Source organism: Lipotes vexillifer, unplaced genomic scaffold (assembly GCF_000442215.2).
Source record: "Lipotes vexillifer unplaced genomic scaffold, Lipotes_vexillifer_v1.1 scaffold722, whole genome shotgun sequence".
Classification (NCBI taxonomy): Eukaryota; Metazoa; Chordata; class Mammalia; order Artiodactyla; family Lipotidae; genus Lipotes; species Lipotes vexillifer.
The window spans coordinates 207-16,251 of NW_006795213.1; the positions used below are offsets into that span (position 1 = coordinate 207).

A 16,045-nucleotide genomic window follows, 5' to 3' on the forward strand; every position below is an offset into this window, starting at 1 on the left:
CCAAATTTCAGTGCTCTTAGATGGGTTAGTTTCTTTCAGGTTAGGTTTTCTTGCACTTCTTCTCCTCACCTGTTTGGTCCCATAGGCATTTGGGTTTGGTGTGTCAGATATACATTGATTCAGCATTTATGCCATAACCTCCTATAAAACTACTGAGTGTTCTCATTGAACTAACCGTGTGTTTCTTCTTCAGTATCTCAGTTTTGGTAATCATGTATTTCTTTGTGTCAAGAGCATGCTATTGTTTTATTTTAGTAAACCAGAAATGTGACATCTCGGTAAATAGTTAAAGGTTCCAGGTATTGATTGTGCAATATAGTACAATGTAGAAAAGAGAGGTTCAATGTTATTTCATAGGATGCATTGTTCTTATGAGCATTTGTCTTGCAGTTACTGTTTTAAAAAATAACATTCTTTGAAAAATTTAGATGAATTTATTACTTAAGGTCATTAGTTACTAGTACCCAATAAATCTATTTGTAATTACAGTGCTGAAGTATTGAGTAATTAGAAATTCCTGTCATAATCCTAAAACCTAACTCCTAATAATTTATTAAAGCTAATTTTTTTTTCTTATAGAAGATGGACTCTCTCTGATTTTGTTTGGTTTGACTCAAGAGGAATTTTTAAATAGACTAATGATCCATGGAAGTGCCAGCACTGTGGACTCTCTTTGCCATCTCAATGGTTGGGGGAGGTGCTCCATCCCCATACATGCACTAGAGGTAACAGAATTAAATGGTCTGTAGAACTTTGCTTGGTTATTTTCTGTCATCTACCCTTATTTGACTAACAATTTCAGAGATTTATTTAACCTAGCAGCAAAGGATCTGTAGCCTCTACCCATCCATTTGCTTAGTTTTGGCTGTTTTGTTACCCTAATTTTGCTTAGCAGTTTACCCTTTTTGGCTTTAAAGCTAAAGATAAAAGATTATAATAAACACTATTTAAGAAAAAAAAGTTACAAGAGTTGGAGGCAACAATAAGCTGATGAGAATAAATGAAGTGGAAACAAGCTATGGAAAGCTCGAGCAGGAGTGATCTCTTATTCCTACTCTATAGCCCCTAATCCTCTAATCCAGCTGTGGTAGTGACATACCTGAATTCATGTAGCATTTTATAGTTCACAAACACTCTTTTTTATGCATTCTCTAAATTGTGCTAAAATAACCACATGGGACGGGTTGGGTAGTTTTTATTCATTTCATTTTACAGATGAAAAACGTAAGGCTCAGAAGGGTTGAGTGAGTGGGTAGCCATACTATGGGGTTCTAGAATCAAAATCAGGGCACTTTCTACTGTACCACACAGCCCAGCAAGGTCGAAAACTGGAAGTTAATAATGTTATGTACCAGACTTTTTTTAGTGGCAGCTTTATTGAGATATACTTTACATACCATAAAATTCACCTATCTAATGTACAATTCAGTGGGTTTTAGTATATTCAGAGTTATACAACCATCCTAATTCCATAACATTTTCATCACCCCAAAGAGAAACAGCATACCCATTAGCAATCACTCCCAATTCCTCAAAAACCCTAATTTCCAAACACTTAATCTCGTTTCTGTCTCTGGATTTGCCTATTCTGACAGTTTCATATAAATGGAATTATAAAAATGTGGCCTTTCATGACTGGCTTCTTTGATTTGGCATGTTTTCAAGGCTCATCCATGTAGCATGTGTCAGTACTTCATTCGTTTTTATGGCTGAATAACATTCCATTATGTGGATAAAGCAGATGTTTTTTATCCATTCATCAGTCGATGGACGTTTAGGTGGTTTTTCCTTTTTGGCTGTTAGGAATTATCCTGCTATGAAAGGTGGTGTACTAGTTTTTGTGTCGTCATGTGTGTTTATTTCTCTTGGGTATACACCTGGCAGTGGAATTACGAAGTCATTTAACTTTCTGAAGAACCACCAAACTGTTTTCACAGTTTCACAGTGGTTACACTATTTTACATTCCCACCAGCAATGTATGGGAGTTCCTGTAGCTCTCCATTCTCACCAAAACTTGTTATTGTCCAATTTTTTATTATCATAGCCATCCTACTAGCTCTGAAGTCAAAGTGAAGTGGTATCTCATTGTGGTTTTGACTTGCATTTCCTAATGACTAATGTGTTGAACATGTTTTCAAATGCTTATTGGCCATGTGTGTATCTCTTTGGAGAAATGTCTACTTAAATCCTTTGTTCACTTTGTAATTGAGTTATTTGTTTTTATTTTTGAATTCTGAGAGTTCTTTCTATATTCTAGACCTTTATGAGATATATGATTTGTGAATATTTTCTCCTGTTCTGTGGGTTGTCTTTTCACCTTCTTGATGGTGTCCTTTGAAACACAAAAGTTTTTAATTTTGATGAAGTTAGTTTACCTTTTTTTTGTTTTTTGGGGTTTTTGTTTTGTTTTTTGGTCACTTGGGCTTCTGGTGTCATATCTAAGAAACGAGTGCCTATTCTGAGGTCATGAAGGTTTACTCTTATAAGACTTTTATAGTTTTAGCTCTTACATTTAGGTCTTTGATGCATTTTGATTAATTTTTATGTATGATCAGTGGAAGGGACCCAACCTCATTCTTTTGCATGTGGATATTCAATAGTCCAGCACCATTCGTTGAAAAACTTACCTTTATATACTACAAAATATTTATTGTAGAAAATTTGAGAATAGAAAAAAGAAAATTAGTCTCATAAATCTATTATTCAGAAGGAATAGTGTTTACTCTTGGGTTATTTCCTATAGTTATTTTTCCTAAATATTAATGTTAATAGTCAGATGCTAGCTCATTAATTTTCTTATCCATAGGTAAATATTGTTTATTATTTCCATTTTATAGGTGAGGGAACACAGAGAGGTTGTGAATTCTAATACAGATACACTTGGACACTAAGCAGTAGCACCAGGGTTTGAACCCAGGCAGTGTGACTGTAAAGCCTCTGTCTTTATACAGAGTGTGTCCATGTAGTGAGTTTAATTAGGATGATGTGGTATTACAGCATTGTTTTGGCCTTAGTCTCCCCCCACATACAAACGAGTGAATTTGTTGAGACTCAGGTATAGCCTAGTAAGTACTCAGTTTCATAAATGTTCCATGTGTGTGAAAATTGAATGTGCATTTTCTAGTTGTCACAATGGTACTTCAGTCAGAAGTAGTTAGAATTTTCATACTTTTCCTCAGTTTCTCTTAACCTCTCTTAACTCATGTCTTCGGATAATTCCTTTATATCACTCTTTCAGCTCGCTACTTCTCTTCAGCTATATCTAATCTGGTATTAAATACATCCACTGAGTATCTAGTTTCAATTTTTATTTTTTCAATTTCTAGAATTACTTCTTTGGTCATTATTTTTAAATGTGTTATTTTGAAATTTTTCAAATTTATAGAAAAATTATAAAAATAATAAAATGAGCATCCATTTACCTCTTTCCCATTCACCAACTTAACATTTTGCCACATTTGTTTTAACTGTATGTGTACTTCTTATTTTTGCTGAACTATTCGAAAGTTAGAAACTTTGTAACTTTTCATTCTAAGTACTTTAACATATATCTCCTAAGAGCAATAATATTTAACCATACATAGTATAGTTTTTCCTTTCACTACCTAGTGCAAAGGCGTGGCTTGTTTATGGTCTCCCTCTGGTGGAGTAATTTTTCTAGTTCATCTTCTTTTGGAGATTGTCACTGTGCATAGACCCTAGGTTTATCCTCTCTTTTCTTCCTTCACACATAACTTTCACCAATACTTCTCACCTAACCCACCTGGCCTAGCACCCAGAACTTCAGCCCATTGATTCTCAGTGTGGTCCCCAGACCAGCAGCATCACCATCGCCTGCAGATTTATTAGAAATGTAAATTTTCAGGCCCCAACCCAGACTTAGGGAATCAGAATCTCTGGGGAATGGGCTCAGCAATCCACATTTTAACAAGCTCTCCAGGTGATTCTTAGGCACAGTGCTTTAGGCTAGGCATGGGAAACTTTTTCTGTCAAGGACCAGAGAATAAATATTTTAGGCTTTCCAGGAAGATTTCTGTTACAAATACTCAGATATGCCATTATAGCCATTGACAATAGGTAAATGAACGGATGTGGCCGTGTTCCCATAAAACTTCATTTACAAAGACAGACAGGAGTTGAATTTGGTTGGTGGGCCCTGTTTTTCAGCCCCTGCTTTATTTAGGTCATCAGAGATTTGTTTGTACTCTCTGAGGATTCTTCTCTTTCTTTCCAGTTCAGCTGAGCATTTAAAGGTATATTTTATAAACACACACACACGTAATTGACCCTTGAACAACATGGGTTTGAGCTGCGCAGGTCCCCTTGTATGATGACTTTTTTCAATAGTGAGTACTACAGTACTGCACAATCCAAGGTTGGTTGAATACATGGATGTGGAACCTCTGATTCAGAGTGATGACTGCAGAGTTATACATGGGTTTTTCACTGCACGGGAGGGTCAGCGTCCCTAACTCCTGAGTTGTTCAAGGGTCAACTGTATATATATATATTTTTAAATCTGTGATTTTTACATGTTCTTTATAGAAAACTTTCCTCAAATGCCTACTTTAGAAATGGGAATCTATATTTAGCCTGCTTTTTCAGTTTAACTTTTTATCATACTGCTTTAACATTTTAATTCAAATAGACGATAACTGTGAGGGTGATCCCTGAGTACCTAGCTTTGAATGGTGTTAGAATTACAGAATGGTAGAACTAAAGCAGAACTGATATTCAGAAAGGTTACAGAGACTTGCCCCAAGTCACATGGTCATTGTCAGAATCCTCACTAGAACTCAGGTACTCTTGCAAGATAAAGATAGCCTTGTGGGGACTTCCCTGGTGGTCCAGTGGTAAAGAACCTGCCTTCCAATGCAGAGGATGCGGATTCGATCCCTGGTCAGGGAACTAAGATCCCACATGCTACGGGGCAACTAAGCCCGCACGCCACAACTAATGAGTTCACGCGCCTCAACTAGAGAGCCTGCGTGCCACAAACTACAGAGCCCACGTGCTTTGGAACCTGCACACCACAGCTACAGAGCCCATGCACCCTGGAGCCTGCGCACCACAACCAGAGAGAGAATACCCGCATGCCCCAACTAGAGAGAAGGCTGTGCGCTGCAGCGAAGAGCCTGTGCGCCGCGATGAAAGATTCTGCATGCCTCAACGAAGATCCCGCGTGCTGCAACTAAAGACCTGACGCGGCCAAAAATAAATAAATAAACATAAATCTTAAAAAAAAAAAAGATAGCCTGTGTCTCTTTGTGTTAGTACATTAAGTTGTAAAGTTTAAAAAATCTGTATCCCAATTTTTTTTCCTATTGTAATTTTTTTCTGATTTTCTCCTACCTCAGGCAGGAATAGAAAATCGTCAGCTGGACACAGTAGATTTCTTTTTGAAGAGCAAGGAAAATCTTTTGAGTCCATCCTCAAAATCTTCTGTACCTGATCAGTTTGATCACTTTCCATCCCATTTATATTTAAAATGTAAGTAGAGTAGAGACTTCTACATTTGTATTTATCATTTTTCCTTTTTAATCACTTTCAAATTATTGTTGTGTTTTCTGATGACTTATTTACTTGCCAGGAGTCAGTCATAACATTTTATTTACTTTCTGGAATCTTGAGATAGTTGTGAGAATCTATAAATGTTCTTATCATATGCGTTGATTATTCATATCCTGTACTGTGCTTTGTATCTTTGGTATGCAAAGAAGAGATGATCTTTCAAATTCAAGAGCATTTTATTCAAAAGCGAATAAACTTCATTTGCAAAAATTTCCAGCTCTTGCAGTTGTCTGAGATATTGATGTATAGTGGCAGTGCAGCTGGCTGAGTTGGGGACTGGGGCTTGTTATAAGACTTTTCAGCCTGACTCTTCTGCTTTTTTGCTACATTAGCAACACTTCAAGACTTTGGCTTTCATTTTTAATAAACGGGAGCTCTGCTTTTCTTCTTGGACCAGGTAGTCATGCAAATCCTCTCTTTGGAGGACAGGGTAATAAAGTGTGTTTTCCCTTGTACATAAAGTTTTATAATCTGCTTTTTTTTTTTCACTTAATAATATGTTACAGACATCTTTCTTGGTAATGATAGATATACCTATTATTTATGGTGGCATAGAAGTTCATTGTATGGGCTGTACCATAATTTACCCAACTAAACTCCTATTACACATTTAGGCTGATTGTAATTTTTACTATTATTGGCAATGTGTTATAAATGCTGTGTGTTTGTGTAATTTCACATATGTACAATTATTGGGATTAATTTCTAGATGTGGAATTCACAGGTCAAAGAGACACACAATTTACATTCTTAAATTTTTTTATAAATTATCCTCCAGAAAAGTTTCACCAATTTGTACTCTTAAGCAGAGAAAATGACAACCTACTTTTTCTATCAATTTAACGTTAGTCCTTACTGACTGTGGATTAGAAATTTTCTTTTTTAAAAACATTCTCTTTTGTTTTCCATGCAGAGTTTGGTCTCCTCCCTCTTGAATTGCTAACTTTTTTATGCTCCATTGTTTTTTTTTAATCTGCTTGAATTTATAGAGAAAGGCCTGGTTTGTGATGTTGAGGGGGACTCCATCAATGATTATATGGTCATTGCTCACTTCTGCTGTTGGGTGGTCAGTGATTACTCCTTACTCCACTCTCAGCTGCACTGCTTTTCCTTAAAGAGTGGGGATGGATCTGGAAACAAGAAGCATAGGACTAACTTTACCTGCTTTCTCAGGGTAAAATCCATGTTTCCCATCATTCTCACACAGGTACAATTCTAGAGGTGGGGCCAATGCTAAGATAAACAGGAATCATTTTATTTATTTGAAGCTGGCAAATAGAGGATTCAGGGGCCTTGCTTTCACCTGGTTTTGGAATCAGACAGGCTTAAATTCAAATTTTGTCTGTGCCACTTACTTTCAAATTAGCTTGGACAAGTTATTTATCCTCGCTAAACCTCAGTTTCCTCATCTGTAGAAAGGGGGCTATAACACCTACCTCTCAGGTTGTTAAATGGAATAAATGAGATAGCATTTATAAAACACCAAGTACAGTATTTAAAATATAGTAGTTGGTCAGCAAAATCGTAGTTACTAGTAGTACCAGTAAATGATGACTAGTAGTAAGTAGAGTAGCTAAAGTTTGCAAGTAATGAGACTTCATTAAAGTTTTGTGAGCTTTTCGAGAATAAGACATTAGTCTTTGTCTTATGTTTTAAGATATTGCAGCATGGTATTTCTGCATAGGTTAATTTTACTGGGGGTATCCTGGTGTTCTTCATGTTCTTGTCTTTGGTTTTTCCTCAGATGTCGAAGAGCTGACACCAGCATTGGATTTACTTTGCTCAGCAATTAGAGAAAATGATTCTGAAACCCAGAGCAAACACTTTTCGGAACAGTTGCTTAATCTTACACTGTCTTTCCTTAACAAACAAATAAAGGAGCTTTTTATTCACAATGAAGGTAAAAACAGCAGCAAAGAAGGGGATAATTAGCTCATTCTTATGTCAGGACAGAGATATAAGTGGTCCTATTGCGTGAGAGAGCATAAGCTGGGGAGTGCCATTTGCTTAGGTTGGGTAAAGTCAGTGTGTAACTGAGTGAGTGAATTGGGTTTTAATACTGGGAAATTTGGCAGAAAGAACTAATCATTGTGAAGAGGGTGAAAAGGGTTATATTAAAACATGGATGTACTTGTAAATAGGAGAAAGCTCAGAGATTTTTTGTTTGACATGAAAACGCTGAGTTTGAATTTTGCCATTTTGTAAACTTCTTTATAATAGCTCATAGTTTACTCTGTGCACACGTGCACACACACACACACATTTATGTATATGAAATTGGCACATGGATGTTTTCCATAGGGCTAGATGAACATCTACAGAAAGGAGTGAACATTTTGACCAGCTACATTAATGAACTTCGAACCTTCATGATAAAGTTTCCTTGGAAGCTAACAGATGCTATAGATGAATATGATGTAAATGAAAATGTCCCCAAAGTAAAGGAGAGCAATATATGGGAGAAGCTCAGCATTGAGGTAAATATGAGTAATTATCACTTCTTTTATTTGCCAGATTTAGAGGATCTGAGAAAATGATAGAAGAAACAGAATTTAGAATCTGTACACTTGTGATTCAGAATCTTTGGCAAGGGTTTTAGGTTTTATAGATTTTTGGATCTCTGGGCACAACTTCAAATTTATGTCTACAAGTTTCATTTATTTAATTCAGAACACAGATAGGCTCCCTCTTTATGCCAGATGTGCCTATTTGGATCCAGGGACAAACACCCAGCCCCAAACTCACTGTGAACTGTCACTTCTTCAATGTCTAGGGCCTGGCACTTTGGACTTATGCATTCTGCCTGACCCTTGAATAAATCAAATTGCTGCTGTTGATTCTATCTTAGGAAAATTTATGATATTGTTGCTTAGAAGTATATTCGAGTCTTATCTCAGATTCTAGTTAAGATATTTTGTAAATTAAGTTTCCTGTATTTATCAACTTGCCTTTCTTTGTATAGTATAAGTTAATACAGCCAAACTCTGATTCTTTTTTCTGACTAGGGACTGGAAAAATTCCTCTAACCTCTTGGAGAGTGTTGGCATTGGAAAGACAAAGGCCAGAATAGCTTAACCCAGAGGATCAGAGTTGATAGGGTTTGAAGGTTGATAAGGTTGAGATGCTGTCAGGTTCACAAGCCTGCTCTTCTTGGGGTGGAAGGGTAGGGAATTACCTGCTGTGACTGCATTTTCTGTCTCTTAATCATTCTCTAGCCAAAAATTACTTGATTTTCTTTCCACTCTTTTGGGCTTCCCTCTTCCCGTCTCCTTCACAGGTTTCATTCATTTCCTGTTTTCCCCTCTTTTAATGTGCTCCATGGCTTCATCTATGGTCTTCTGCTCTTTTTACTCATAATCATTGATTTCTAATTTTGGGGGAGGTTACAGTCCACTTTGATGAAAGCAGTGGACACTGTCTCCAAAAACATGCATATGAATGCATGTTCTTTTTAAAATATATATATCTTCCTAAAATATATATATATGATTATATCACCCTTGCTTTTAAGATCCTTCAGTGGCTCTGCATAAGTTTAAGGATAAAATCCATCTCACACACACAATGCCCTTTATGATGGAGCCTTTGCTTTTCTTTCAAGTCTCGCCTGCTACTCTCAGCTTTTTCTTCAGTTATATTAAGTAATTTGGAGTTCTCTGAATGCTTGATACTGTTTCTTGCCTTTATGCCTCTGCATATAATATTCTCTTTTTGGAACATATGTTCTTTTTTCAGTAAACGTATGTAACACATACTTGTCTTTAAAACTTTTACTTTATCAGTCAACTCTACTAGGAAACCTTTTTTTTTTCATCTCTCTTATTTAGATGTTCCTTTTCTGGACCCTCCTCTCTGGAACCCTGGGATACCTATATCATCACCCTTATCATACAGTACTATAATCAGTGCTTTATTTGCATTTCTTCTACTAGTCTAAAACCTCCTAGAGAGCAGAGTCCATCTTTCGGTCAATTCATGTCCCCTGTGCAAAGCCCCAAACCTAGTAGAAGGTTTTCAGTAAAGTCCCTTATTGAGGTACTCAATAAATGTATAAGTCCCATGTTGATCATCATAATAAGGTAATAGAAAGGAACTCAAAAAGCAAATATTTTTCTTCCTTCCTTCTTTCCTAGGAAGTTATTGCCAATGCCATTTTAAACAACAAAATACCAGAGGCACAAACTTTCTTCAGGATTAACAGTCATTCTGCTCAAAGACTCGAGGAGTTGATTAGAATAGGCCTAGATTTGGTCTTTGACAATTTGAAAAAGAATAATATAAAGGAAGCCTCTGAGCTTTTGAAGAATATGGTAAGTGGCATAATCTGTTTGGTCATAAAGTCTCTAATGTAAGGGAAGTTCTCTTATGTATTTAATATAATTTCTGGTTGATATAAAAATTGATTTGTATTCATAGATGTGTCACAAACTAAGAAATTTGTGTAACTTTTACTAGGAAATTATGACAGTAATACTGGGAAACATTCTTTGGTACTAAGAACTTTCTTGAAGAAATTTTTGATTGGAATTTCCATCATTTGTTCTCTGTTAGATTTGGTACTTTGGTTAGAAGGAGACAGTATTTCTCATAAAAGGTTTCACACATGTCAGAGCATGCACAGGACCTCATTATTTGTTGGGGGACATTCTTTATTGTCTGTGTGACCTCTTATATCTCCATTTGAACTTTCCAATGGCTTTTACCTTTACTTTGTGTTCCATGGTTTTACTTCATTTGAGAAGGGAATGTTCTAGAGGTGGGGTTCCTGGACAAAGCTGAGATCTGGGCCTCATCTGCGTGGTTGAGGTCTTGCCCACGGTAACTTTCTGGAAGTTCAGAGGAGTGAAACTATGTAAAGGTTGTTATTTACACAGGCTTTTGTCTTCAAGTGAATCATCATAACAGATAGCTGTAGTTTTGGTACTATGGTAGCCTGGCATTACCCTAAATTGTTCTGTGTGCTGCCTTTCTTCTGGCAAACAAAGTGCCTTAAGGACTTTAGGGATAGGAAGTAAATATGCATGATAAATGTAGAAAATGAATGTTTATAAGAGCTGAAAAGTTGTGGAATTCTAACAAGGCATATGTCTATAATAGAGTACTTCTGTATTTAACATATATTTATGTTCAAAATAGCTCCATTACAAAATGTAAGTTTTCTTGATTTTCTATGTTTACTTCAGGGCTTTAATGTAAAAGACCAGTTGCTCAAGATATGCTTCTATACAACTGATAAAAACATACGGGACTTTTTGGTAGGTAAAGGTGAGACTAAGTAGTTTACATTTTCTAGTAAATGTTGGTGAAACTTCAAAATGAATTATTTTAATAACTAATACCCAGTAAGTAAAAGTATGACAACTCTTTTGTCTTTTTAAATGATCATTTTGCATTTGTGGTAAAGGAAAATTTGTGCGAATACATACATTGCCTCAGAAATTCAAAACACAATTCTTAAATGATATTTAATATCATGACATTTGTTTTGCAAATGTTCTTGATTTTTGTGAGGTCACTGCTTTAATTACTTTTTATTCAAGGTTGAAATTTTAAAAGAAAAAAATTATTTTTCTGAAAAAGAAAAAAGAACTATAGACTTCGTGCATCAAGTTGAGAAGTTTTATTCAGGACATTTCCAAGAAAATATGCAGATCCAGTCTTTTCCCAGGTAGTCTCATTAGCCCCCTTTTTATAACATGGAAAGAATATTGTAGACAAGGCTTAGCTTATAACTGTTAGCATGGACTTCTTATGTGGAACTGAGCTTACATTCCTTATGAAGATAAAACTTGTATCATCTAGAAGGGACTTAGGAATTCCCTGTCATTTCAATATGTGCGTAGTCAGATATACATTTTTAAGATAATAAATACAAAATTAAGAGTATTGAATTTTGTGTTCCCCAAAAGAGTAGAACTTCTTGAGCAGAGAAAAAGGAATGATGCTTTTTCCTCCAAAATTAAAAAATTTTCATATCACTCTTTTAGGTATTCGATAAAGGAACAAGATTTTTTCAAGCACAAGTCTGTTTTGGACTCATTCCTGAAATATGATCATAAAGATACAGATAAACTTAACAAGCAAGATCACAGAATTGTGTTAACTTGGGCTCAGTGGTGGAATCAACTAACACAAGAATCCATCCTTCTCCCCAGGATAAGTCCAGAAGGCAAGTGTGAAAGAGCCTAAAACCTGAGCATAGTGAATGAGGATTAAATAAGGCATTGGTATTTGAATATTTTGGTGTGTCCTCATTTTAGAATTCCTTTTGGGGAAAAAAATATATTCAGTTACTTTAAAATGCAAGTCATTACATTGAGCCCTTTTTCTTGAGGTTTTTGTAAGGGATTTATAATGTGATAGTGAAAGAGAAAACTCACGTGGTTCAGTGAATTGAGATTTCAAGGCTAAGAGTTCTCTTCGCAGCCTCAGAGTGACATTCTTTGTTTTTCCAAATAGTCTTTGGTTTCTTCTTATTTAAACTGAGGATCTGTATCATACCAGGGCTCTGGGGAATAACTAACACTGGCAAACAGTGGTAATTCATAGGGTGTCAAATTCGTGTCTATTATTACAGCCAGAGTTTTTATTTATATTAAGGAAAAGAAAAGGGAAAAGAGGGCTAATATATCGATTATAAAATGAACACCACCACAAAAGAGGAAAATAGTAAAAGAAGCAGAGGGCCTGAATAATTCATCTGTTATATAGATATTTGTCCAGATCGTCATATTTACTCAACTAGTGTTGAGCTTTGTGTCAGTAATCATCATTCATTGCTATTTTAAAATGTATTTTGTTCTTAATGTAGAATACAAATCATATTCTCCCGAAGCCCTCTGGAGATACCTCACAGCTCGCCATGATTGGTTCAGCATTATCTTGTGGATTGGAGAATTTCAGACCCGGAATAGTTATGCCTCACTTCAGCAGAACAAATGGCCCCCTCTGACTGTTGACGTTGTTGATCAGAATACTCGCTGCAACAACTACATGAGGAATGAAATTTTAGATACGCTGGCCAGGTACTGTAAACTATGGGGATGTGTAAAAGGAAGAGCAATAAAATACAGTGGTGCAACTTTTCCTCTGAAATGCCATAAATCCAATGCGACATTGTTTCATAATATTGATATTTTAAAATTGAAAGGGCATTATTGTATATTGAGGTTTTAAAATCACATGCATTTAACATTAGGTAGTGAATAGGCTCTCAACTTCTACATGAAGGTTCTTCCCAAAACACTGTATATGCTTTGGGGTAGAAATGGTAAGCTGTCCATGGGGATACAAGGACCAAGTGACAAGAGCTTGCGATGAGGATACCTTAGTATCCTATAATGTTTCCCACTCTTCTCAGTACTATCACTGCACCCGTACGCCATGTATGGCCTTGAACTAAAGAGGACTCCTCAATTAAGAAAACAGGGGAAGTATCACTTGAAGTGATAACTGAAGACTTTAAACTTTTTTTTTAAATTAATTAATTAATTTATTTATTTTTGGCTGTGTTGGGTCTTCGTTTCTGTGCGAGGTACCCTCTCCAGTTGTGGCAAGCGGGGGCCACTCTTCATCGCGGTGCGTGGGCCTCTCACTATCACGGCCTCTCTTGTTGCGGAGCACAGGCTCCAGACGCGCAGGCTCAGTAGTTGTGGCTCACGGGCCCAGTTGCTCCGCAGCTTGTGGGATCTTCTCAGACTAGGGCTCGAACCCGTGTCCCCTGCATCGGCAGGCAGATTCTCAACCACTGTGCCACCAGGGAAGCCCAAGACTTTAAACTTTTAATTCATTTCTAAAAATAATTGTTAGCTTGAACCATGTGAACTTGCCGTTTGTAGAGGTGAAAAATTGTTGAATATCAGCAATTTCATAGAGCTCATCCTATCTCCCTAAGCTGTCAAAATAATATGAGACTTAACCTATTTGTTAATTTTTAAGTTTCTTAAAATTATTTCCCATGTATTCTTTTATATTTATACTTATTGGGGAAGTATAACCGTACTGTCCTACCCAACTTAAAGATGTGGAGAGGGAGATCTAAAGAAGTTAAGAGCTTTGCCTAACCCAGTTACTTACAGGCTTCAATCATTTTACCCCTGACTTTCTAGTCACTGTTCTTTTCATTGCACTAAATCCTTTTCTTCTTGTTTGCTAAAAGTAGACTTTTGTATAACTTGTATGCTTATCAGATATTTTGCTTAATACTTGATTGTTTATAAAGATAATATATATGTGTTTTAACATGAATTATGACAATAATGAATTAGTGAGATCTACTGTATTAACAGATTAAAGGGAAAAAAATCATACCACCCTGATAGATACAGAAAAGCATTTGATAAAATTCAACATCTATTTATAATAAAACCTATTAGCAAACTAGGAATAGCTGCAAACTTCCTTAACTTTAAAGAGGTGTTAACAAAAAATCTTCCAACTAATATTATACTTAATGGTGAAACATCACAAGCATTCTCTTTAGATTTGGAACAAGACAAGCCTGCTATCAATTCTTCCCAAGTTGATCTTTAGATATAGTGCAATCTCAATAAAAATCCCCGCAATGGATTTTACAAGCTGATTATAAATATTTATATGGAAAATCAGAGGGTCAAGAACAACTCTGAAAAAGAAGAACTTGTCCTACCAGATATTAAAACTTACTCTAAAGCTACAGCAATTAAGACAGAAGAGTGAGCATAGAAACAGACTTTTTTTAAAAAAATTATTTTAATTTATTTATTTTGGGCTGCATTGGGTCTTTGTTGCTGCACACGGGCTTTCTCTAGTTGCAGTGAGCAGGGGCTACTCTTCGTTGCAGTGTGCGGGCTTCTCATTGCAGTGGCTTTTCTTGTTGCGGAGCACAGGCTCTAGGCGTGTGAGCTTCAGTAGTTGTGGCATGTGGGCTCAGTAGTTGTGGCTCATGGGCTCTAGAGCGCAGGCTCAGTAGTTGTGGTGCATGGGCTTAGTTGCTCCGTGGCATTTGGGATCTTCCCAGACCAGGGATCGAACCCGTGTCCCCTGCATTGGCAGGCGGATTCTTAACCACTGTACCACCAGGGAAGCCCTGAAACAGACTTATATATGTATGCTCACCTTATATATGACAGAGGTGGCACTGCAGAACAGTCTTTTTGGAGGAAAGAATAGTCTTTTCAACAAATGGGGTTGGGATAACTAGATAGCTATATGGGGGAAATGAAATTGGACCCTCTGCCTTATATCATGCATAAAATCAATTCCAGGTAGATTTTAAAACCTAAATGTAAAATGTAAAAATTATAATGCTTTTAGACGGTAGGGAAGAATATCTTCATGACCTTGGGAGTAGGGTGTGCTTTCTAAAAGGCCTGACAGGGCAAAGGAAGACAACAGTTACTGAGACTGAGGGAGCTGCCTGGCAGGAGTTGTGTCTCTTAGTGGAGAATGTCAGCCAACCTGCTGTCACCTCACACAGAGAGCACCAAGGTATCCCCATCCTCCCTTCTTCTTTAATTCTTAACTCCCAATGGGAGTCTCCCATAGGAGAAGAAACCAAAACAGAAACCTGAGGGCACAGGAGTCTTCTAGAGCAACCCATACAGGTGAGCCTCCAGAGACGCAGAGCAGGAGAGTAGAGCTTGGATCTGGAGGGGAAAGATACCAGCACACATAGACATTTCACAAAAGAGGAAGCACAAATGGCCAATAAACATATGAGATGTTCTTCCTCATTTGTAATCATGGAAATGGAAATTTATTCTACCAAAAATCTAGGAACAATGACCATCAAAGTTAGAGCAGTTAAATAAAATGTAGTATAATCGTACAGTGGAACACTACATAACAATGAAAACTAAAAAACTATAGCCATAGGTATCAACATGGATAAATCACACAATGTTAAGTAGAAGAAACAAGACAACAATATATCTAAGATGTTCCCTTCTTATATAAAGTTTGAAATAGGCAAAAGCAAACCTTATATTATTTGGGGTTACACACATGGGTGGTAAAACTATATGGGTGAATAAAAGTAAGGGAATAGTTATCATGAAAGTCAGGATAGTGGTTACCTCTGAGGGCAAAGCACATGTAAAGGGAGAGGAATACACAAAGGACTTCTAGGTACAGTGTTCTGTAATCTGGGTGGTGGCTATGCAGTGTTTCTCTAAACTCCACATAATATGTTCTCTATACTCCTTTAATGGTGTGTATGGTGTATTTAACAGTAAACTTATAAAAAATATTTAAATGCAAATTTCTATTCTTTAATGGTTGGTCTATTTAAATTATTCTGCTTTAATTTCTTAATGATTTTGTTTGGATATTTTGGTGAATTCCTCAGTGTGTAAAGCATCTAGCTTCAAGAGTTAACCACTGTTGCCACACTGGGTTGTACAGTTTCAGTAAAAACAAAGTAATGGAGGTAGCTTAGTTTAGGTTTTTGAAATATTTAATATAACTTGAGACTGTCATTACTACATTAAAATA

The 16,045-nt window shown here is 36.4% G+C and overlaps 1 protein-coding gene across 1 annotated transcript in view; it reads left to right on the top strand.

Moving 5' to 3' along the window:
• Nucleotides 1-572: 572 nt before the first annotated feature.
• The window catches only part of SPG11 (SPG11 vesicle trafficking associated, spatacsin), a gene marked incomplete at its 5' end in the record, with an annotated part of 64,590 nt that continues 49,117 nt past the window's right edge, over nucleotides 573-16,045 (top strand). Inside the window, 9 exons of the mRNA XM_007467525.1 lie at nucleotides 573-725; nucleotides 5,359-5,491; nucleotides 7,317-7,472; nucleotides 7,874-8,049; nucleotides 9,706-9,882; nucleotides 10,756-10,827; nucleotides 11,113-11,240; nucleotides 11,560-11,741; nucleotides 12,384-12,597. Coding sequence (XP_007467587.1) covers nucleotides 573-725; nucleotides 5,359-5,491; nucleotides 7,317-7,472; nucleotides 7,874-8,049; nucleotides 9,706-9,882; nucleotides 10,756-10,827; nucleotides 11,113-11,240; nucleotides 11,560-11,741; nucleotides 12,384-12,597 — 1,391 coding nt within the window. The remainder of the gene's footprint in view (nucleotides 726-5,358; nucleotides 5,492-7,316; nucleotides 7,473-7,873; nucleotides 8,050-9,705; nucleotides 9,883-10,755; nucleotides 10,828-11,112; nucleotides 11,241-11,559; nucleotides 11,742-12,383; nucleotides 12,598-16,045) is intronic.